General features: G+C 43.4%; 1 protein-coding gene across 4 annotated transcripts in view; it reads right to left on the bottom strand.

Annotated features, from left to right (window-relative positions):
- The window catches only part of Grk5 (G protein-coupled receptor kinase 5), a 215125-nt gene that overhangs the window by 26614 nt on the left and 165628 nt on the right, over nt 1–22883 (bottom strand). For 3 of the 4 annotated variants that reach the window (XM_036174650.1, XM_036174668.1, XM_036174658.1), the window contains 3 exons: nt 4346–4446; nt 3602–3694; nt 112–175 (listed from right to left, as the gene is read on the bottom strand). In XM_036174650.1, coding sequence (XP_036030543.1) covers nt 112–175; nt 3602–3694; nt 4346–4446 — 258 coding nt within the window. Of the gene's footprint in view, nt 1–111; nt 176–3601; nt 3695–4345; nt 4447–7761; nt 7847–22883 lie in introns of those variants that run through there. The other variant, XM_036174677.1, reaches the window with a different exon arrangement.

Below are 22883 nucleotides of genomic sequence, written 5' to 3'. Positions count from 1 at the left end.
TACCAACGGGCCAGGACAGAGTAAGAAGATCCTTCTGAAAGCACTACTGATCTAAAAGGAGTGGGGAAGTGAAGAAGAGGTGCAGACCCTTCAATGAAGATGTTCACTCACCTCTCCAAAGCCCCCTTTGCCCAGCACTCGGTACTGCCGGAAAGTGTTTTTGGTCACTGGTTGCCTGAAAAATATCAAGAATCTGACATTGGTCTCCTGAAGGTAAGATTTAAGATCCATAAGAAACAGGTAAGGGTGGTTGGCAAGGAACAAGCCAAGGACATGCAATGCCTTCCTCTGAGGCTATTCTAGAGACTCAGACCTCTGGCTCTGGATACTGGGGAGCTAGGAGCTGAGCCACCCTAGCTTGCTCAGAAAAGCAGGAAGAAGTTTTGGAAGAATAAGCCCACAGTGCTTAATCAAGTTGAATCAGAACTTCCCTCTGCAGGAATTCAGCCCAGCCAGGCAACTAAAGGCTCCCTAGCTGCTACTCTTCTACTGACAATATCCCTTTACTCTCTCCCAAACTCACAGCCTGTGGCCAGACCCAAAAGAAAACTCTGCTTCATATGGCGTGCACATGTGTACGTGCGTGTGTGTGTATGCGTGTGTGTGTGTGTGTGTGTGTGTGTGTGTGTGTGTGGCAGAGGCCACAAAAGAACACATAGCTCCCTCCACACGAGTAGAGCTCAACCTGCCAAGCAGGTGGCTATAACTTGTTCTGGGTACTCATGAGTTAGTGCACCTCACTTACAACAAATGCTCTTAACTTTTTCTTCATAGGCACTGCTTTGTTATATTTCCATCCATCCAGGACACTAGAATACCCTGAATGGCCAAAGGGGTGGTGATAAAATACCCATAATTTTCTGTCTTCAGCTTCCCAGTTTAATGAACACGACAAACTTAGCATGTCTGATCAGACAGGATTTCTCATCAAAAGGCATGGATGGTATTCTCAGGAGTCAACAAATAAAGTCATCTAGCTCTTGCCAAGAACTCCAGGGTGAAGAGGTTGTTTTTAATCCCTGGCCTGGTTGGCAAGAACTAATCAATGTAACATGGGAAAACCACCTCTTGGAGCATGGGGGCTCGCTCTTTCTTTCTTTCTTTCTTTCTTTCTTTCTTTCTTTCTTTCTTTCTTTCTTTCTTTCTTTCTTCTTTCCCCCCCCCCCCCCCTCTCTCTCTCTCTCACACACACACACACACACAGCCAAGCCCTTTAAGATTCCCGATCAGGACAGGGGCTAGAGAAGACTGAACTGGGTCAAAGAACTAGATCAGTTTGAGGAGAACCCACAAGCCTCTAGCAACTCTTGAACATTCATATCCTCTAAAAAGCTTTCTTGCTGATAGACTTGGATTTCAGTGAAATTACCTTTTCACATTAAAACTGCCCCTGGGACAACCCTGAAAACTTAGAGAACTCAAGGGTTCCAGTTCTCCAGTTCATGTGTGAGACACACTTTTCTCTCTGATGATCCCCATCAGATGCACAGGGCACCATGCCACAGAACCCCTCAGTACCTGACTTCCTATTTAGCACTAGGGTAGCTCAAGTGTTCCAGAGAAGCCTGCTAAAAGCTAGCATTTGACACAGAGCCAGAAGCCTTTACTACAGCAACCACATAAAGGCAGAAAAGGTTATGTTGGCATAACCATGTATACTACATTGAGAATAAATAATCAGTCACCATTACTACAGAGCTCCTCTGCTAGAAAAATGATTGTCCTGCAATTTCCTAGGAAATTCTTGGTTAACGCTGGGAGGGAAAATTCCCTTAATATTTCAATAACACAGTATAAATAGGTCATGATTGAGGGGGAAAGTTGGAGAGGTGGGGTACCATCAGTGATGGGGGGCGGAATTCCTAAAGGATCCTATCTTACTGGTGCTAAGAACTTAGTACCTTCCAAATGGTATATAATTAACTTTTCAGTAATCAAAATGTCCATTTCATGAAGTTAGTGCAAATAAATAAAAAGAAAGCCAGTGGCCACAGCCAAGAGTCAATTAGAATGGGACTGCTGGATACACTGAGGACCAAGGACTTGAAAGACTTTGGATTCAGATTCTGGCCTTTGCCAGGTCTTTGCTGTGTAGTCTAGAGCTAACCTACCAAACACTCTAGGCCTTCCATCTTCAGTAAAATGGATATAATAAGAAGGCAAATGTATCCATGCCAAAGCTTCTCTTAAGTTGCTTTTGTAGTAGATGTCATTATTTGTAATAAAGAACAGGGCTTCTCTGTGGATCTTCAAGCTGACAATACCTATGCTAGATGTGTCTTGCTTGTGGGCTCTGTCATTATTTGAATGTAACACTGTGCTTCCAAAGTTTGTATGTTGAAGGCTTAGTTTCCAGTGATGCCATGATCAAAAGTGGGCCTCTCACTGATCAGGATAGAAAGACAGTGGCTTTAAGCAGGTTGTTTTCCTGCAGAGCATCCCGAAGTATGCAGAGAAGGTGAAGCTTCTCTGGGGCCTTGAGATGGCTCCTGGCCCATAGCCTTTAAGTATCTGGAAGGGACTTGACCCATGAGTGCTGTACATATTCAGTCCACAAGAATAAAATGGCTTTCTTCTCCGAGTATGGAGCATACCACTGGGGTACCAAGCTTCTGTAGATAGGGACCCCTGATCTGAGAGGACACTTCCATTCCCAGCCTATCTCAGAATGCTTAAGCTAGGTATAAGCTCTGTCAATCATGAAATGAAGCTAGAATATTACCCCTAGCCCCTCAGTATTGACTGGCGTAGTCAGAGACAAGGTAAGTCAAGCCCCTTTCATGATATGTGCCCAAGAGAGAGCTACCTGAGAGCACTTTGAAAGACGTAGGCAGCAAATAAACTACAGATAGATGCCCAATCTCACTTATAATTAGTGAGGTGGAAAATAGAGTAAAGATACCCCACTGCTCACTAGTGGGAGGAAAACATGAGAACAATATAGAATATAAGGAGCAGGGGCTCAGGAACTGGCAGGGGTGGAAACTGGAGGTGGCTATTTTGGAGGGCAATTGAACAGTCTCTCACACGTTACAATCAGGTGCCTTTTGAGAGTGTACTGCTAAAAGTGCACAGAGTTTTATGTACAAAGCTATTTTTCCTTTAGGAAAGGTAGCACAAAAAACCTGAGACTCGGGACTGGGGGTATAGTCAACATGTATTTAGCAGGTGCAGGGTTTGATCTTCAGAATGGAGGAGGGGGAAGGAGAACAGTATCCAACAGAGAAAGACAGAACCAAAAAAGCATGAATAAGATGATGTGTATGTGGCGGAGAGGAAAAACAGAGCTGCAGTGAAGGGTAAGGTTTTCAGCTCTCAGCTATTGCTCTGACCTCTTGGCTTTTAACTCTGCAATTGGTTCTGTGTTTCTTATTTAACAAGACGGTTACATCTACATGTGGGCACAACACAGTCAGTACTTGCTTTCATAAGCCCATAGCATTTCTAGAATACCCAAAAACTTAATGGGAGAATGGCTAATTTGATTGTTGCCAGGGTTTATAGAGGGTATCCGATCTCTATATGAATTATCATACAGATGAACTCTGTACCCTACCTTTCACACTTGCACACTCTCAGATGAGGAGTGAATGGTACTCACCTTTCTAACCATTTCCACTGCAGAAAACGGTCAAAATACATGCTGTCCAGGTACTCATGGAAGGGGTCTCCCTTCAAGTAGTCATGGACAGACCTAGCCCAGAGTAACAAAAAGATGAACATGTTATAATTTCCAGCATGAAGGAGCTAGGCAGAGACTAGTGGGTTACTGCTTTCAGAACTACAAGCAAGCCAGGCCTTGCAATGGATGCTCTACATCTGGCCAGAGACTTGTTTGTTCTGCTAATGGTTACTTAAACTGGATTGACCTTGTAAGCATTCATAGTGTGCCTGCCACGGACCAGCATTTGTTTCAGGTCATGTAGTCAAGTAAGGAGAATGGGTGGATAATCAAATGGGGGACATAAAACAGTAAACCACAAAGATTAAGTCAACAATCCTGGAGATGATCTACACTAAATTAGAACTCATGGTCAATGAGACCATGAACTGAAGTAAGACTAGATGTAGACTTGATGAGGTAGAGGAGGGGCTAGGATTCAGAGGTGAGAAAGGACAGAATGGGATACAGTGCCCAAGAACTCAGGTATAGAACCAAAACCACTTTCAAGGAAGATAGGGATCTTCCCAGGTAGGCATGATTTGCCTACATAAGTGGGAGTCTGTCCAGGTAGGTAAGGGTCAGCCCAGGTAGACAGAGGTCTGCCCAAGTAGGAATGACCTATCCAGGTAGGCAGGACTCTCCCAGGGTGTGAGGGAGGACCCTGATGTGTGGAACACTTACTGAGCACAAGCACCGAAGAGTTCCTTGCAGGGCTTCTGCAGGAGCTTCATCTCTATCTGGGAGACCAGGTCCTGGCCAACTTGGGCGATGAAGACTGGGGACTGGAAGAAGGAAAGGATTGTTGTCAATGAGGAAGAAGGAACAGGGTGGCTGGAGCTGCCCCATAGATGCAGGGTCAAAGACAAGCCAGATGCCAGGTGATGGTAGAAAGATGTAGATACCTGTCTCCAGCATTTGGCCACCTGCCCTCTGTCTGCCCTTACTAAATACACACACACACACACACACACACACACAACAAACAAACAAACAAACAACAAAAAAACAAACAAAAATCTGGTCTAGGATGTGTTTAGTTTGACAGGGAGGTTACTAGAATGGACAGCAGTGAACCCAGACTTAGTGTGAGATTTCTAGCCATATGACTTCATGGAGGTCACTTGGCATCTCAGAGTCTTGTTCCCCAGCTTCACCCATCCCTTCTCTGTCATTCACCCTTGCCGGCTGCTCCCAGGACTTGACTCACCAGCTGGACTTCAAGTGAGATTTTAATAAATTACAGGAAAATTTTTCAAAACTGCAAGGAGTGAATGTGAATGTGAATTATGAATGGCTTGCTTTCTCTCCCAGCTACAGAGATGTAGCTATAGGGCTGGACACATGCTAAGGTCCATTAGGCAATGCCTAAAGGAAGTCTATCCTGGGGGTTAATGGGGTGGGGCCATTCAATAGCAGCTGGCACATCTCTATTGAATAAAGGAAGTGGCTGACATTCCTGTTCCTTATAGTTTAAAGTGCTGAAACCCATTCCTTCTTTCCCAGACCTGCCTCTGTGTGGGCTCATCTCCCTTGGGGACTCCTTACTCAGCAGGCTGGACAGGCCCCAGCCTTGGTGAAGGTGGCCTGTGGTATGGCTACAAAGCCATTTTCACCAAGCTCCAGCTAGAGCACATTTTCCACCATGAGCTGTCTTAGGTGGTGGCAGTTCCCTCTGCCTTCTGTGAACCCTGCCTGGTTCATTCCTGTCCTCTTCCCATTCTCTGCTCTAAGAACCTACAACTGTGTCCTGCAGAGATGTTTATTCTCATACTGGAGCCAGGGGCCTGTGCTACTTTTAACCTCTGACCTTGCCATCCTGTGGCTCCATCTCTTTCTCTAGAAGGAGAGAGGGGTGCTCTAGAGATGATAAAGGATCTTTTGAACTTTGAGAATTCATGAATTTTTAAAAGTTTCCTCCTAAGAAGTAGATAAATTTGGTTGGTTAGAAAGGCTATGTACTTTTCCTAAGATCATTCAGCAAAGAAGTGGCAGAGAAGAAATTTGAACCCAGGTTGGATTACTTTTGGCTGTGATCTGACTAGAAGTAATGGTCATCTGGCCCCCTCCTATACATGCTAGTGTAGGGAGCAAGACACTATAAGGTCTGCTAGCAGCCTATAAGTTCATAGAAAGAAAAGACCAAAATGGGATGGAGCCATCTGGAAAAGACTTTTGGGAAGATGAAGTCAGAATCAAAACAGTGCCTAGCCTGAAGCCTCTTCACCCCTCTTCAGCCTTTACCCATAGGTGAGGGCAACCAACAGGGTTTTCTTCTCAGAGAAAACAGGACTGCCATGAGTCTAGTGGTAACCCATCTGTGCACATGGCATCAGGCAATTCTCATACTTGGAGCTGGCTGCAGGACAGCCACAGAACAGACAGATAATAATGTCTTAGCTTAGTAACTATGGGTTTAAATTCAGCTTCTGGGTCAACAAAAAGAGATTAAGTGATTCAAAACAAATCCTCTTTCTAGTGAATTCAGGGAGTAACTTTTGTCAAGAAGGGACATGTCTAGACTGGAGCCTGCAGGTCAGTGCACCACTCTCCTGGGGACTTTCCTGCTGTGTTCCTCACTGCCTTTTCTGCCCTGTCCATTACTCTCCCTGAGGCTTCCTCTTCTTGTTCTTGGGGATCTTAGCAGCTCCCAAAGTCTGGGTTTACCAAAACATACCTCTCCAAGCAGAAAGAAAAATCCATGTAAGAGTTTTCCTAGGCACTGTCATGCATAGAATCCCCCACCCACCCACCACACACACACACACACACACACACACAGACACACAGACACACACACACACACACACACACACACACACACACACACACACACACACACATGCCATTCTGAAGCAGGGCAGGCCCCTGACAATGGATGGCCTTGTCCCTTCATTTCTGTCTAGGCCTCTTCCTCCCTTTTGTCCTTTGGATTATCACCTCAGTGACATCTACTCAGTGACTCTAAGCTTCAACATGCCAACTAGGTACACAGCCACTGAAAAGCTCAAGTGTGGAGGTAGTGGCCAATCATGGTTGATGTAGGTACCACAGTCTTCGGAATGTATAGAGGAGATAGTTGAAGTAGTGGTCTGATGGATGGAAGAGTTGGGGAATCCTGAAGCTGTAGGTAAAGTAATGGATCTGGAGTAAGTGCATGCTTGACTGGGGATGGCTTGGAGGCTGAGTGTATGTGGAAAGTTGCAACCTATCCCAATCCCAGTGTCCTGTGAACTGAACTGTGCAATATGTGGCCCTCCAGAGTCCTGCCTATGGTGTCACAGAGCCTTCAGTGCTTAATTTGTAACAGAAATAAGCCTGGAAATTTGGGAGACTGAGGCAGACTGAGGAGGGCAGAGAGGGGGCATGGGTTTGCCCTAGGATAAGGCCACCAGCTGGAACTTTACTCAGCATTCAAACTAGGAATGTGTAGAACACACCCACACCCAAGGCCTCTGCTGATGTTTACACACTCAGCATTGGAGAGATGGACACAAATCCAAGGGCAGTAGCAGCCCAGTCCCAGCTCAGCCTTTGCCAGTTCAGCCAACGCCATTAATCTACAGGTGGTTCACGAGGTGGCACTATTGAGCCCCTCCAGTACTGTTTCCCAAAGAGAGGGAGAATGCCGGAACACACCACAGGGTCAGATTTCTGTTCTCAAGTTTGAGGAGGCCAGAGGAGCACACTTGAAACAGTCACCCTAGGTCACTTTCATTGCAGTAGTATGGCCTTTACTTTAACAGTGAAAGAGAAGAATAACTGGTCAATTCGGGAAGGGCACCTTGAGTGGTTTAAGATAAGAGCTTGACCTCGAGGGAGACAGAGGATGTAGGGGATGAAGAGGGAGTGCCTTGTGAAGGCCTGAGGCTACATAATAAGACCAGTCCAGAAAAAGAATGGTGGACAAGTAGAAACTGAAGAGTCATGAGCCTGCAGAGGACATCCTTAAAGTGGAGCCACTGATGACCTCAATGGTGTCATCTGCTTTTCTGGGCACTACCCCTAGAGACCCTGTGCAACAGAAAGAAGGAAAAAACTACATTTTAACACCAGAAAAGTCCCAAATATCTAGGACTCTCATAACCAAAGCTTTGTACCTGCATCAGAGCCTCTTGTTTCAAGAAGTTGAAGTGAAAAGGAAATCAGTTACATATGCAAGTGTCCTTAGATCTTCAGACTCCTCCACCCCTCATCTCTTCAGTGGTCATCAATAGTCCTCTGCACCCCCTCTGAGCCATCTTGGAAATACACACCCTACAAATGGGGTGAGACATTTAGAAAAAACCCTTGGAGGAGGATTCCTTGGTGCTTGCTCTTCAATTCATCATGACACAGATAAGAAAACTGAGAGAAAAGACCCCTAGTGTCCTGATGTTGCTTATGGTAGAGATAAGGGGCATCCGCATCAGCTGTGGACTTGAACCTCATAGTTCTGGTCCAGTTCCATAGGAAAGACACAATTTTGACCTCATCAGGTCCACTCAAACCAGGTTGTCTGCATCTTACATATCCAGCCACCTTGGACCTAGAGTCTCTCCATCTTACCTTACCACTCAGCTTTCCAGAAGTCTCTCCTAGGAGGCCCCTCATAAATTCTTGCTAATTACTTGTCCCTTGGTTTGACATCATAGCTCTCAAAGCAGTTTTCCTATACACTACAATATCTATGATCCTTGCTGCCTTTAGGAAGGTTATCAACCTTCTTAGAGCTGCCCCCCAAAGACCCTTCCAGACCTGCTTCCCCTTTTGGGGCTCTCTTCCAATGCCCTGGACATTTCCTGAGTGAGCTCTGGACTTCCAGCCACTGGTCCCTTGCTTGATCCCATGAACAGAACCCTTCTCACCCATCATGGTACCCATGATCCAAGAGAAGCTTCAGGACCCACAGGGAAAAAAAATCCTCTTAGCAGCTAGGGCTTTCCACCTAACTCCACCCCCCAATGCTAACTGCCATGATTGTTGTCCTCATGGCAGTTGCATGATGAATACCTCCTTACCACATGCCAGGTATAGTGTGATTATGTCTAATCCTCTCAAGGCAAGTTTTGTTATTACCATCTATAGTTTACAGATGCAGAAACAGCTTAGAAGTTAAGTGATTTGACTAAGGTCACACAGCTGAGGTTTAAAAACTAAGCTTCAAACCCTGTGACTGTGACCTTGAAGAGCAAGCTGTGCTAGGACACCCATGGATGTTGGAAAAGGATATTGGAATATTATGCATATTTTGATCAATGCTGCTTGCATGATGCTGTCACATGTAGTGCATGCATGTGCATATGAACAGACATGCATGAAGACACACAATCTAATGTCCAACATACGTTTTGCTTCAACATACAGAAACATCCCCCTGAGGAGCTTAGTGCTCATTAGAAATGGTTCTGCCAGTAGACAAAAGGTCAGCTGGGGAGACTGTCCACTCTATCTCCAGACACAAGTACTTAGGTCTTAATGATGTGTATATTTTCATATTTGGGCAGTTGACATTCCCCATGTAAACTATTTGCAATCTCCAGCTTTCTCAGGAAAAGTGAAACAGCAGAGAGGAAAGATTCTGGGATAAAGGGGTACCCAGTGGTTCCCTTCTTTCTAAACAAGAGGATTGGCTTGTCCTATGTGACATGGATGGAAACAGCTGTTTTGGGGGATCTTCATTTCTCCTTAGGAAGGGGAATAAGGAATGAACACTCCTACAGCTATACCCTGATGCCCCTAGACATGAGGGGGTTTGCATCAGCTAAGGGAAGTCTGGCCACAGGAGTGGGGAAGGACTGAGAATCAGGCACCCAGTCAGGGACAGAGGCAGTGGCTATGGGCATCAGGGGGAAGGGCTGGTTTGACAGTTGTTGGTCCTAAGCAGAGGACCCACCATGTGCGGGGGCCCTTCCTGTGAGTTTCCTATCCATTTGTACTTCTGCTGCTCTTGGAAAGAACAATGTAAAGTATAATTCATGGTTCCAAGATCATGGGCATATATGCTGAGACAGAGAGCTGGGAAAAAAACAGGTTGGTGTTTCACTCCAGTCTCCCAAAATGGAGTACTCCATAAGTTTCATAAGAGTCTAAATATTTAGGATATGATGGACTTGACACTTGATTCAGGTCTACCTAAGTTCCAAACCTCAAATCTCTCGACTCGACTTGCTGAAACAAATGGAAGAGGTTCCGTATACAGAAGATATTCAACATGCCTGTTAAATAAAGGTATGCACATATATGTGCTAGGAGTCATTCAGTGATACAGTGCTTGCCTGGCACCTAGGTTCCAAGTATGACACCACAGTTTTTGAAAAAAGAATCCCTCTTTGGACCCCAGAAGTATCTTCATGGGGTCATTCAGTCTACTTCTGCTTTGGTAACAAGCTGGGCCAATTTCCTTAGTCAGAACTAAATGGAAAGTCAGAGGGAATTTCAGGCAGATACTTGTGGCTGAAGGCTAGGGAGGACTGAGCTGCTTTTGGGAAACATTTCTTGGGTCCAGGTGCTCTTCAGCCCAATCCAGGTACCACCATGTCTATTATAGGTTCATCTGATGATATGAGGAGTCCTGTCTACAGCTTTCTAATAATTTCCCCTTTCAGCAACTGGAAGATACCACCCTGTCAATTTCTAGAACAAGAGACCTTGGTAGAAAGAGCAGGGAGTGGTAGGAACATATGATATGATGGGGGCTTGTTCCAACCTGGACTACTGGCTCAAAACTGCACATGCTGTCCAACTACAACCAGAAGACAAGGGAGAAAGTTGATGGACTGCAACCCACGGAGAGCATTTCCTTGCTTAGAGGCTGATTTAAGGCCTGGCTGACAGAAGAAAATATGCCATTCTTTCACCTTTTTAATCAAAACCACAGGGCTGTATGTTAGACCTGCTGCCACCTGCCCTCAAGTCCATCTGGGGCAGTTCCTCTCTGTCTTTGGCCAGGCAGGAAATACAATTTACAAATGCCAAATAAGAGCAGATCAAAGAAGAGCAAAAGGTTTTGTTTTCTGGGTCACTAGGTAGAAATAGATCAGTACAACTCACAAGCAAAAGACCCCCCCACACCGGGTCTAATACTGGTTGATATCCACAGCAGGAATATCCCTCTCCTCACTCAGGATCCCCAAGGTTAACCCAGCAGGTCAGCTGCAAGTCCTGAGCACCACCATGGTGTCTATCAGCCATGCAGGGGAAGTCCAGAAAGGTAAATTTCCTTCATCATGCCTCTGAAGATCTGTGGGAAAAACTTCATTGCTTGCCAAACAGGAGTCTCCAGTCAGGAGCAAAAACAACTGTAGTAAAGTTTAAGCATGGAGATCTCTACTGGCTGCCCTGGAGGGCTACAGAATACTCCAGATGGAGAGGGAAACTCAGTTTTAGTGGACAAGATTTCTACAAAAACACTTCCAGTAAACAGAGATGGCTCCAGGAATTTGGTGATTTCTTGTTTCATTTTCAGTATTCACTTTTGTATATAATGTGCCTTTAAAAAAATAAAGATTTATTTATTTTGGTTTTTAAAGATGGAGTTTCTCTGTATAACCTTGGCTGTCATGTAGACCAGGCTGGCCTCAAATTCACAGAGATCCACCTGCCTCTGTCTTCAAAGTGCTGGCATTAAAGGAATGCATCACCACTGCCCAGCTAAGATTTATTTTTATTCTATCAGTATTTTATCTATAGTATGTATGTGCACTGTGTGCACGCCTGGTACCTTGGGGCAGAGGAGAGTTCTAGATGCCCTGGAACTGAAGTTACAGATGATAGTTGTAAGCTGCCATGTAGGTATTAGGAACCCAACCTAGGTTCTCTGCAAGGGCAATAAGTACTCTTAAACACTAAGCCATCTTTCTAGCCCCCATATGGTACTCTTCTCCTTTTTTCCTTCCTTCTTCTCCTCTAAGGCACAATATTTTTTTAAGATTTACTTTAATGTGTATGAATATTTTGCCTGCTTGTATGTATGTGTACCATGTACATGCCTCCTGCCCTCATCATAAGAGTGCATCCAGATTCTCTGGAACTAGAATTAAGATGGTGTAAGCCACCATGTGGGTGCTGAGAATCAAATGCTCATAGTGGTTTAGTTATCTATCTAGCTCCATAAGGCAGGATCTTGCTTATAGCTCAGGCTGACCTCAAACTAATGATGCTTCTAATGCCTCAGCCTCCAAAGTGCTAAGGTGTGCACCACACCATGCCCAACTGCAATTCATTTTCTTAAATCAGCATATTTCCCACATTCTTTAAGCTTCAGCCCCCACAAAACCTGGACTTTCCCTTGCCTCCACTACAGAGTGCTCATGCTCAATTTCACAGGTTTTTCTCCAGAGATCTCTCTAGGGCCTAGCTCGTGTTTCAGCCACAGAATCCCTGGATGTCCATCCTGTGTCCACATAACAGGACTCAGCCCAAGAACTTAAAGGTCAACTCAGTTGGCCAGCAGCAGTAGTTACAGACCAATGAGGACTGTGGGTGGTCAATTGTGCACAGCTTCTTGGTCCTCATGGAGAGCTACAGTTATGGTCTCATCAGACACAGGTGGCTCTAGAGATGAGGCAAGGCATGACCATGTCTAAAGGTGAAGGGGTTGAGTAGATAGTAAGGAGGTCCCTCCATCTTTCCATTTCTAGTGTCTGTGCTCTGGGAAGTCTTTGCAGAAAACTAAAGTTCCAGAAGAATTCATTTTCTCCTTAGGACAAAATTGATATATTTCTAGACAACTTTCAGAGGATAAGATAGCCTATAAGAACCCTGAGAGCAGGTGATGAACTGAAGGCAAGAAAGAGGCTGGAGCAAGTCCTACTGACTAGGCCATAGGGACCCAAGTTGTCCCTTCGGATCAGCAAAGTAGAATCACAAAACCCTTGGGAAATAGCCATGGCTCTCAGAAAGAGAACACTCAATGGGATCAACAGATCTAGACAGACATTTTCTTGGCTTTTCAAGTGTCCTCACAGAAATCAGAATGAAAGATTCTTGAGCAATGGGAAGAGAGACAGAGAACATTTTAAACAGCATTGGAATTTAACCAGGGGCCCTGGGAACTGGACAGCTCTAATGAGAAGGAAAGGAAACCACAGTGACTCTGACCCAGACCTCGACCCTTTATGTTGGAAGCAAAAGGGGATAATTAACAAAATGCAGTGTGCCAGCAGACATGGAATGAGAGGCCAGCTGAGCTCTGTCAATTTGATAATACCCAGTTGTGACCTGTGAACCAAAGTGTGCAACCAGAGATGTTTGCATAGGCTTTGCACATGGGGCTCGCAGCCCAAGAGAAGTTGTTGGAGCAGAAGGGGTTCTTCCTTGTGGTTTGCATACAGCCAGCTTTGATCTGCATGAGTCAATGCTACCACATGCAGGTTCATGGCAATTGGCACTCTGGTCCCGAGGGGCTGAGGTGCAGAACGTTCCTGTAGGAGAGTCCCTTAGGCTTTGTGTGTGAGAGGTGAGGACATAGCCAGCTTGTTTTCTGTCTTCTAGAATATTCAATGTCTTCCTGTTCCATAGCTTCCAGTCCAGTCTCCATCTGAAAGTGGGCTAGATATTTTTCTAGTAAAGATTTTTAATCTATGGATGCTAGAGATGAAGGAGAGAGAGAGGAATCCCTACACCTATTAGATGTCATGTCTGTGCCCAAGGCCTATAGATGGGGGTGGGAAGATGAGATAAACAAGAGTCAGCCAAGCACAAGTACTACTGGGATCAGTGTCCTACCCATCCAAGACAGCTGGGGCAAGGATGCCCAAGAAGCCTATGACTAGTCTCTTACTGCAGACACCCAAAATGGAATTCTAGGCAGGAAACACACAGAGAAGAAAGGGGTCAGAGGCAGAACTGGCTCTATGGGTATCAAAGGGATGTACAATTTTCTGACCAGAAAGGTCACAAGAAAGGAAAAGAGGCCTAAGGGACTTGCTTCATTTTGCTGTGAGAAGCTTCAATGAAACAAGGCTATAGACAGGGGGTTGGGGATTTAGCTCAGTGGTAGAACGCTTGCCTAGCAAGCGCAAGGTCTTGGGTTCAGTCCTCAGCTCCAGTTTAAAAAAAAAAAAAAAAAAAGAAAGGCTGTACACAAAGACAATTCTGTTTCCAGGAAAAATTGTTCAGGAGTCAGAGGTCTATCTGGATGAAGAACTTGTACAGAAAGCCTTTGACAAGAGAAAATTATAATGATACACTGCAGGTGGAACACAAGCCCAAACTTAGTGCCCAGGGAGTCCAACAGCATGGACATGCTGCGGACAACAGCCCCACCCCACCTTGAGACTTGATCACTCTTAGTGCCTTGTCACTCAGTTACACCCAGGAAACTGATTCAGGGGACAGTTTTGTTGTTTGTTGAATTCTAAGAAGACCACACAATGGAGAGACCAAACTCTAGACCTAGGCAGGATAAGGCTATATATCCCAGCATCACTCTTAATTTGCTAATCTTTTACTTTTACATGGCAAAACATAAACATGATGCCTTAATCATTTTTAAGTGTACAGTTCAGTGGTGTTGAGTTCACTCTCTCAATCATCTTTTCCTAAAAATTTGTCACCCTAAACAAATTGTACGAATTAAGTAGTTACTCCACACTTTTTCTACCAGACCCTGAAAAACCTGAATCTAATTTCTGTGTGTTTGCCTATCCTGGGCTGGCCAAATGGTACAGCAGCTAAAGGCATCTGCTACCAAGCCTGCAAATTAAGTTCAATCCTAATCCTTGGGACCCACATGGTAAAAGTAGTGAACTGACTCCCACAGGTTGTCCTGATTTCTACATGTATACCATGGCACGCACACACACATACACACACATGTACATGCACACACAATTTTAAATCTGGCATATTTCACTCAGCTCAAGGTTTTTAACCTTCATACATGCTGTAGAATATATCAGAATTTGGTGTAATTAAATATGCCACTGGATGTATATGCTGTATTTTGCCTATTTGTTCATATGTTGATGGACACTTGGTTTCTAGTCCAATGACAAATAATGCTGTCTGGACATTTGCAGACACATATTTGAGCCCCTGTTTAGAGTTTCCCCTTCTTGATTATTACTAAACAATGTGGCCCAGGGTATAATGGAGACAACTGTTGTTTTTCATTTAGGATTATAAGGAAGCTGGAGTGAGCTAAAAGCACGAAGTCCCATGTAGTGTACAGTAATTAATGCTTCTCTCTCCCACCTCCAACATGAAAATCTGCTTTTGGTAAGAGAAAATATTCAACATGTGGATGGTGACTCAACAGCTGCCTTCTCTAGTAAGCTCAGGCACTACATATGGCACAGCATTTAGATACTTACTGGCCCACATTAGAATAGCCTGAGGGGAATCTGGGTCCAGATGCAGGCCAGCTAAGGTGGAAGATGAAAACAAAGTCAAGCAGTGTACCTTTTGATGTTATCTATCCATGTTTCTAGCCCAGGGTCTTGCAAAGTTCTGCAAGGGTGATTCTAGTCTCCTCTTTCAAGCTGTGTGACCAGTCCTTCTCTGGGCTTCAGTTTATTCATGTAGGAAATAAACACTCTGGCTTAGCTCAGTAATTTTCAAACTAGGTTAAATGGGACTCTAACTATTCTTGCAGTCAGATCCTAGGGAGTGAGAAAGAAATGCAAAAGGGAAGCCTGGTTAACCACTGAAGATCTTCTTTGTCTGTCTGTACACTGGAAATCAGGAGGTGAAAATATTTTCATGACCCTGCTGAATAGGCCCTGAGATCCCCTGGAGAAGTGTGACCCATATTAGGTGACCTATTTCCCTTCACTTCAGACAGCTACCATGAAGTATAAAGAAAATTTGGAATGTGAGGTTCCGGGTATGCAGTAGTTGCTCAATAAATATTAGCCCCCCCCTTCTTTTGCCCCAGGGTCCCTAGTTGACACAAACATAGCTTTATGCCTTCTAACCTCCTCTCTGTTGCCCCCAAAATAAAAGAGGAAGAGGCCTATCCACACTGATGCTGCTTGAAGAACTCCAGTTGTCTGGGGGTCTCATAACCCATGGAATGTCCAATCCCATCTGATGCTGGAAGCTAAATAGGATTTAGCCTGCTGACACTTGGACAGAGCATGACTTCAAAATTTCTCAAGCTTTTTTTTTCCAATCCTTTTCTGCCCTCAAGTCTCCTCCCAGTACTATGGCAAGAAGCCGAAAAGCCTAGCATATGGCTCCCCTACCCTCCCACCCCAGCCTGTCACCTGGACAGACCCCTTATAAAGGCAAAGGTGGACTCTGAACTCATTACATTCTTTGATAACAGGGTGAAGATTCATTCCTGTTGCTGGGAGACAAGAACCAATAATATCAGTGGAGGAGAAAAGCCATGTTCAGGGCCAGTGTCAAGAGTCCAAGGTCTATAAAGGAGGATGGAGAGAGTACTTTTGTGGGAGTAATTTCCATGCCCTTTGTTGCCCTGAAGACCACAGATTGGCTAGATGGTGTGATAGCTAATCTTGAAGGTCAACTTAACTAGACTTAAGAAATCCATAGGAAAATCTACCTTTAGGTGTTTTTGTGACTGCTTTTCCAGGAACAATTGGACTATGAGGGCTCTGACCTAAGGACTCATTAGTTGATGGACTCAGTATTTAAACAGACTACCTAGGAGATGATGGAACAGTGGGAGGGAGGGCCTGGTTAGACAAAGTTGGATACTAGAAGTACCTTTTTGCAAGCTATAACTCTCCCCACCCTCCATGTAGCTGAAGTTTTCCTGTGTCCCACCTGGTCCACAGCAGCTCTGACTCAAGTAAACATACAGAGGCTTATATTAATTAAAACTGCTTGGCTATTAGCTCAGGCCTACCACTGACTAGCTCTTATATTTAAACTCAGCCCATTTCTGTTAATCTATATGTTGCCACATGTTCCATGGCTTTACCTACGTGCCATTACATGCTGCTACTTGGATGGCAGGCTGGTGTCTCCTGACCCAACCTTCCTCTTCCCAGAATTCTCCTTGTCTGCTTATCCCACCTATACTTCCTGCCTGGCTACTGGCCATGTGGGACCTAAAACCTGAGAAAGCTTAAAAAAAAAAAAAAAAGATTGTAAAATAGAGCTAAAAACAGCTTCCTGGTTGTATCTCTCAGGCCAGCCACAGCCTGTGGGCTTAAGCTACTCTATGGCAGGTTTGTGGCATGCAGGCTTAAGTACAGCATGGTGGATTTCCACCATGGTACACAATGGTATCTCCAAGCCACAATGCACCATGTCATGACAGATTTAGCTTTTGCTAGTGCGGGGGGTCGGGGGTGGGGAATGGTTTCTGGCCTACATGCTGCTGGATGGAAGCATAGACCCACTGCTTCCCATAGTTGGCGGTGAGCCTGGTTCTCAGAGCTGGCAGTAAACATAGTTCTGTCATGTTGGGAAGCTGAGGTGGTCGGAGCCAGCAGCCAAAGCTGCCATTTCAGTCCTAGTAATGCTTCAGTTTAAAGCAACAGATTCACAATAAGGCAGATTCAGATGGAACAAGACTTTAAATGGTTTACAGTGTATGTAAATATGTACATAGGCTTGGAAGAGAGAAGAAAATGAATATAGACAGTTGTATAAAGAAAGCGCTTTAAAAATAGCCTTTTAAAGGGACAGTAAGAGTAATATAAAAATAAGCCACATAAAGATAGAAATCACACAGAGAGTCTGGATTATAGTGTCCTTGGATTTTTAATTACTGGGAAACATTTGATTGTAAAGGCTGCTCAGTTAAACCAATATGTATATTTTAAAGGTATCTTGACTTCAAAATTTGGATCTAAGGATATGTTGTTTTGAAAAGGAGGTTCTGCGTTTATTTCCACAGGAAGCAAGAGGCTATGGATTTGTTCCAGGTTAAGATGGATCAGATTGGATCAAGCCAGACCTCCTGAACCTAAAAAGATGGTACTTATCAACAAAGGTTATAGCCAGTCTTCCCAGGACTTGACCATTATCTTGAATATTCTCAGGATCCTCATAAGAATACAGCACCCTTTATCAGTAGGAAGCAGCCTAGAAAACTATGCCCACATTCCCAAAAATGGATTATAGATATTTGTCTTTGTTTAGGTTGTTGGTTACAAATTGTTATTGGTCATAGTCAATAACTTTCTAAAGAAAAAAGGGGGATATGATATAGATACAATAGGATGAAAGATTATTGAATCTACTTTTAAAGAGCAACTTGTTTTAAAATGTTTTACATTGTTATGGATATTATTTTATCAACACAAATTTAAAGTTAATTTTGTTATACTTTATATATATTTCTATTTTTAAGGTATTATGTTCATATAATTTATTTAAATTGTAATGGATAATTAAGAAATACAGATTAATAATTAGTCATCTATGATAATCAAATTTATAGCCATGTTAGTTAAGTTTTCCAGGTATACATAGATATATTTCAGTTAGGTAAGTAATCTTCAAACACTTCAAACACCTACAGAATATGGCATTTAAAAAGTTTTAAAAATTTGGATTTTTCTGGACAGTGAGACACATCTGCTCCTGCCAGCACTGATTTACTTCAGAGAAAGATGGGCATTGAAGATACTCCATATGGAGTTTATCTTCTTCTTGGCAAAAATAGCCATTTGGACAAGAAACTGTTCTTGCTTGGACTGCTTGACAAAATGTTGTATCGACTGGACATGCAGGACCAATAGGAAGGTGACCACTAAACTTTGCAAGGCAAGATGGTCCTTCAGGTTCCTGCTTCACAGAGGAGACTGCCAGACATTCTACAGGACACAGAGAGAAGTGACTAAGAGACTCTAGGCCTATAGGCTGCAGATGGATGCCCCAACATTGCAGAGTAACTTTGGATGACTGTCTAGACAGCAGGTGTCTCTGTCATTCTAGATTTTTGGAAGTTGCTTACAATGCACTTTTTGTTTACTTAGGTAATATTATATCCTTCTGAAATCTTTGATGTAGTTGAAGTGTGGATAGTTATAATTTTCCTTGGTTATGATAAAAGATAAATTAGATATGAATCCTTAGACTCACAAATATAGGATACATAGAATATTTTCTTAAATTTTACAAAATACAAATAGACTAGATATTTTAACTGTAATTCTTGCTTGGTAACTGTTCTATTCTATGTAATTTTACTATGTTAAAATTAAAAACCTTCCTTTTTGATTAAACAGAAAAGGGGAAATGCTGTGGGATAATGCTTTTGTACACTGGTTTAATAAAACACTGATTGGCCAGTAGCCAGGCAGGAAGTATAGGTGGGATAAGCAGACAAGAATTCTGGGAAGAAGAAGGTTGGGTCAGGAGACACCAGCCTGCCATCCAAGTAGCAGCATGTAATGGCACATAGGTAAAGCCATGGAACATGTGGCAACATATAGATTAACAGAAATGGGCTGAGTTTAAATATAAGAGCTAGTCAGTGGTAGGCCTGAGCTAATAGCCAAGCAGTTTTAATTAATATAAGCCTCTGTATGTTTACTTGAGTCAGAGCTGCTGTGGACCGAGTAGGACACAGGAAAACTTCAGCTATGCCCTGGTCCCTTCCTGTTGCTTCCTGTCCACCATGATGTGAGGGGAAGAGCCACATACTCCCACCACCACGATGCTCTTGCCCAAACACAATGAATCAAATTCTCTAAAACAGTGAACCAAAATAAATCCTTCCTTCATCAAGTTGTTTTTACCAGGAATTGGTCACAGAAACAGGAAAAATATCTAATACAAATGAGTTGTGGATTCTACACTACATATACCAGAAAGTTATGCCACCTGGTCCAGGGATCCTTGTTTCAAGCCATACTGTTTTCATTACCATCAAGCCAGCATCCCATAATGCATCACTAGCTAGGGAGAAGAGAGCATTTCCAAAGATAATTAATGGTCTTAGGAGAAACCAGGGTGACAAATAATACTGAGACACTCAAGAAAAGTTTATTCTATTCAATTCTTCTTCAAACCCCATCGAGAAAATCTCAGCAGTGTGCTAGTATGTCTGACACATACTAATCACCATACAGTAAGAAAGGTTCATCACGTCCAGAGTTTACATTCCAGTTATTCCTATGACATATGCATACTAGTTTACCTTACAGCTCCCTTATTTTCAGTTAAAACATGATTTGACTCAAAAGAAAAATGCTGATCATTGTTAATTGTGGTCTGCAAATATGATGAGAACTATGAAAGTGGATGGTAGTAAGTCCAGGCCTGCACTCAGATGAGTAAACTAAGGTGCTGTTATTGTTTGAATCTGAAATGTCCTCCATAGGTTTAATGTTTTGAATGCTTGTTTTGTAGCTTGCGAAGTATTTTGAAGGCTGTGGAAGCTTTAGAGGGTAGAGCCTAAAAGTAAAAAGTAGGTCATAGGGGCCTTTGAAGGTTATACCCATGTCCTGGTGCCAGCCTGTACTTCTTGTTTCTTGGTCTTCCACCACATAAAGAATTTCCTAATTAACATTAGCTGTCAACTTGACACATCTTAGAAATACCTGAAAAAAAGTTTCAATTAATCAATTGTCTCTATCAGGTTGGTCCACAACCATATCTGTGAGGGACTGTCTTGACTGTTAATTGATGTTGGAGGACCTGCCCACTTATGAGTGGTACTACTGTTCCCTGAGCAAGTGATCCTGGGTTGTATAAGGAAGTTACCTGAGCATGAGCATGAGTAAACAAAAGGGAAAGCTCAGCAAGCAGCTTCTTCCATGGTTTCTGCTTCAGAGTTCTGCTTGAGTTCCTACCCCAACTTCCCTCAATGATGGACTGTGACCTCAAAGTGTAAGCCAAACAACAACAACAAAAACCTTTCCTTTCCTAAGTTGCTTTTGGTCAGAGTGTTCTATCACAGAAACAGAAAAAAAAAAAATAGAGAATACCTTAAGGTTCTGCCACCATATATGGAGCTGCTCTGTCATGCCTTCCCTACTGTGATGGACTTGGAACCCCCCTAAAACCATGAGCTAAAGTAAATCTTTCTGAAGTTGTTTCCCCCAGGCATTTGATCACAGTGATGTTAAAGTTACTAATACAGGCTCCAAGGATGCTTGCAGGACTAGAAGTTATCAGGAGTGGTCTTCTGTGTGGTTCTGACAACAAGGAGTGAAGCCAGCTAGCTGACTGCCCTGAGGCCAGAGGAGAGCCAGCCTGATGAGCCTTGCTCAACATCCTGGTGCTGATATCTGAGGCAGAAAAACCTGTCACCAAGAGGGTGCAATGAGTAAGATAAGGGTTGAAAAATTAAGAAAGCAAACTAGGAATCACTTCTTTTCATACAACCCCTTTTCTTTTTCAAGGGTGGTTGTTTTCCCAGAGAGCCAAACAAACATTAGGGATGGATTTCTTTTGTGCAACAGTAGGCTGATGCGTTGCTTCCCCCATAACAGGAACAAACTTCCCTGTTTTACCCTGTCATTGTTTATAGAAACAAAGAGGCAACCCTATGTCTGTAGAGGGCACTGAGAACAACATCCTGCCTGAGGACCTTTGGCCAAAAATAAACTCCAAATACTGCCTGTGCTGGGCATTTTCAGCATCCCACAGAGGAATACTACAGTGGCTAATGTCAAGTCTGCCCATCCTACCTGTCTACCCTTCCTGTCTAGGAAGCACCCCATGCAGGCCTTGCTTGGGTTCCTGCTCTGACTTCCCCCAGTGATGGACTGTGATCTGGAAGTCATAAACCAAACAAACCCTTTCCTCTTCTAAGTTGCTTCTGGTCAGTGATTGTGTATATGTCTGTTGGGAGGTTGGGGCAGGGGGAATCTATGCATCAGCATTGAGCTTCATATATCTACTTATACTTTCTAGCAGGCCTTAGTTATTAAGACTTCAATAATGGAAACTCAACACAATGGTTCATGAGACAAACTAAAATGAGCCACAGCAAAATGTCCTACAGATAGCACTGCTGAGGCAAGTTACTCAGTGCTCCACTCTGAACTGGCTTATCTTCCCAAACCTTAGCTGCCTGGCCTGTAAAGCAGATGTACAAATGTCCTCTTAGAGTGTTACTTGGAAGATCCACACATCTGTAAGAAATCAGTGCAGTGCAGTGTTGTACTCCTAAGGACCTAAAGGCTACAGAAGTCTGTCACAGAAAACAGCAGGAGGATGTTGGTGTGGAATGGTTGTGAAGGGTCAGGCTTGGTCCTGACCTTTTTCTGACAGACATCAAGGTTTTGGTTCTCCAGAGGAAGAGTGGCTCATGACATAGCATATACACCTAGATTTGTTCTTTTTGTCCCTATATACACCCTGTTCCCAGAGGGACACAGGACTTCTTAGAAAAACAGGTAAGACAAGGCAAGCATAAGTCATTTGAAAATAATAACAGAAATGAAGTATGAATTTCATCAAAAAATTTTAAATATCTCAAATAATACCATCAAGAAAGTAAAAAGATGAGGTCCACAATGGAGAAAATAGTTGCAAATCATATATTTGAGAAGAGACTTGTATCTAGAACATAAAGAATTCTTGTTTGTCTTTTTGCTGTTGACTTACAACTAACTTTAAAAATGGGCAGAGGATTTGAACAGACCTTTTTCAAAGAATACACAGATGGTGAATAAGCACAGGAAAAATTGAAACATTATCAGCGACCAGGGAAATCAAAATCAAAATTGTACCAGGAAACCACCTCATACCCACTAAGGTTGATAAAGTTAAAGCAGAAAACTGAGGGCTGATGGAATGGCTCAGTGGGTAAAGTACTCACTGCATAAGTGCTAGGACCTACATTCAGATACCCAGGACCCACATAAAATGTGGGTGTGATGGTGCACATATAACTCCAACACTGAGGAAGCATTAACAGGCAGATCTCAGGACCTGTTGGCCAGCAAGTATAGCCAAAATGGTGAACTCTAGGTTCAATGAGAGACTGTCTCTAAAAATAAGATGAAGAGCAACAGAGAAAGATACCTAAAATCAATCTCTGGATTCCCCACATGCATACACATGTAAATGCACCCACATAAACATTCTCGATAGTTCTCTGCTCGTTTGTGTTCATTCTCTCCTCTCCTTTCCTTCTTTCCTTCTTTCCTTCTTTCCTTCTCTCTCTCTCTCTCTCTCTCTCTCTCTCTCTCTCTCTCTCTCTCTCACACACACACACACACACACACACACACAAACACACAAAACACAGAGTGAGGAGGAGAGAGAAAATGGAGAAAGAGAAAAATACTGATGAAGATATAGATAAATAAGAATTTTCAGGTGATGGTTACATGATCTAATGTAATTTATTTCATTTTCA

Source organism: Onychomys torridus, chromosome 1, assembly GCF_903995425.1.
Source record: "Onychomys torridus chromosome 1, mOncTor1.1, whole genome shotgun sequence".
NCBI lineage: Eukaryota > Metazoa > Chordata > Mammalia > Rodentia > Cricetidae > Onychomys > Onychomys torridus.
Note: the sequence above shows the minus strand (reverse complement) of the source record. Positions and strands in the feature narration are given on the sequence as shown.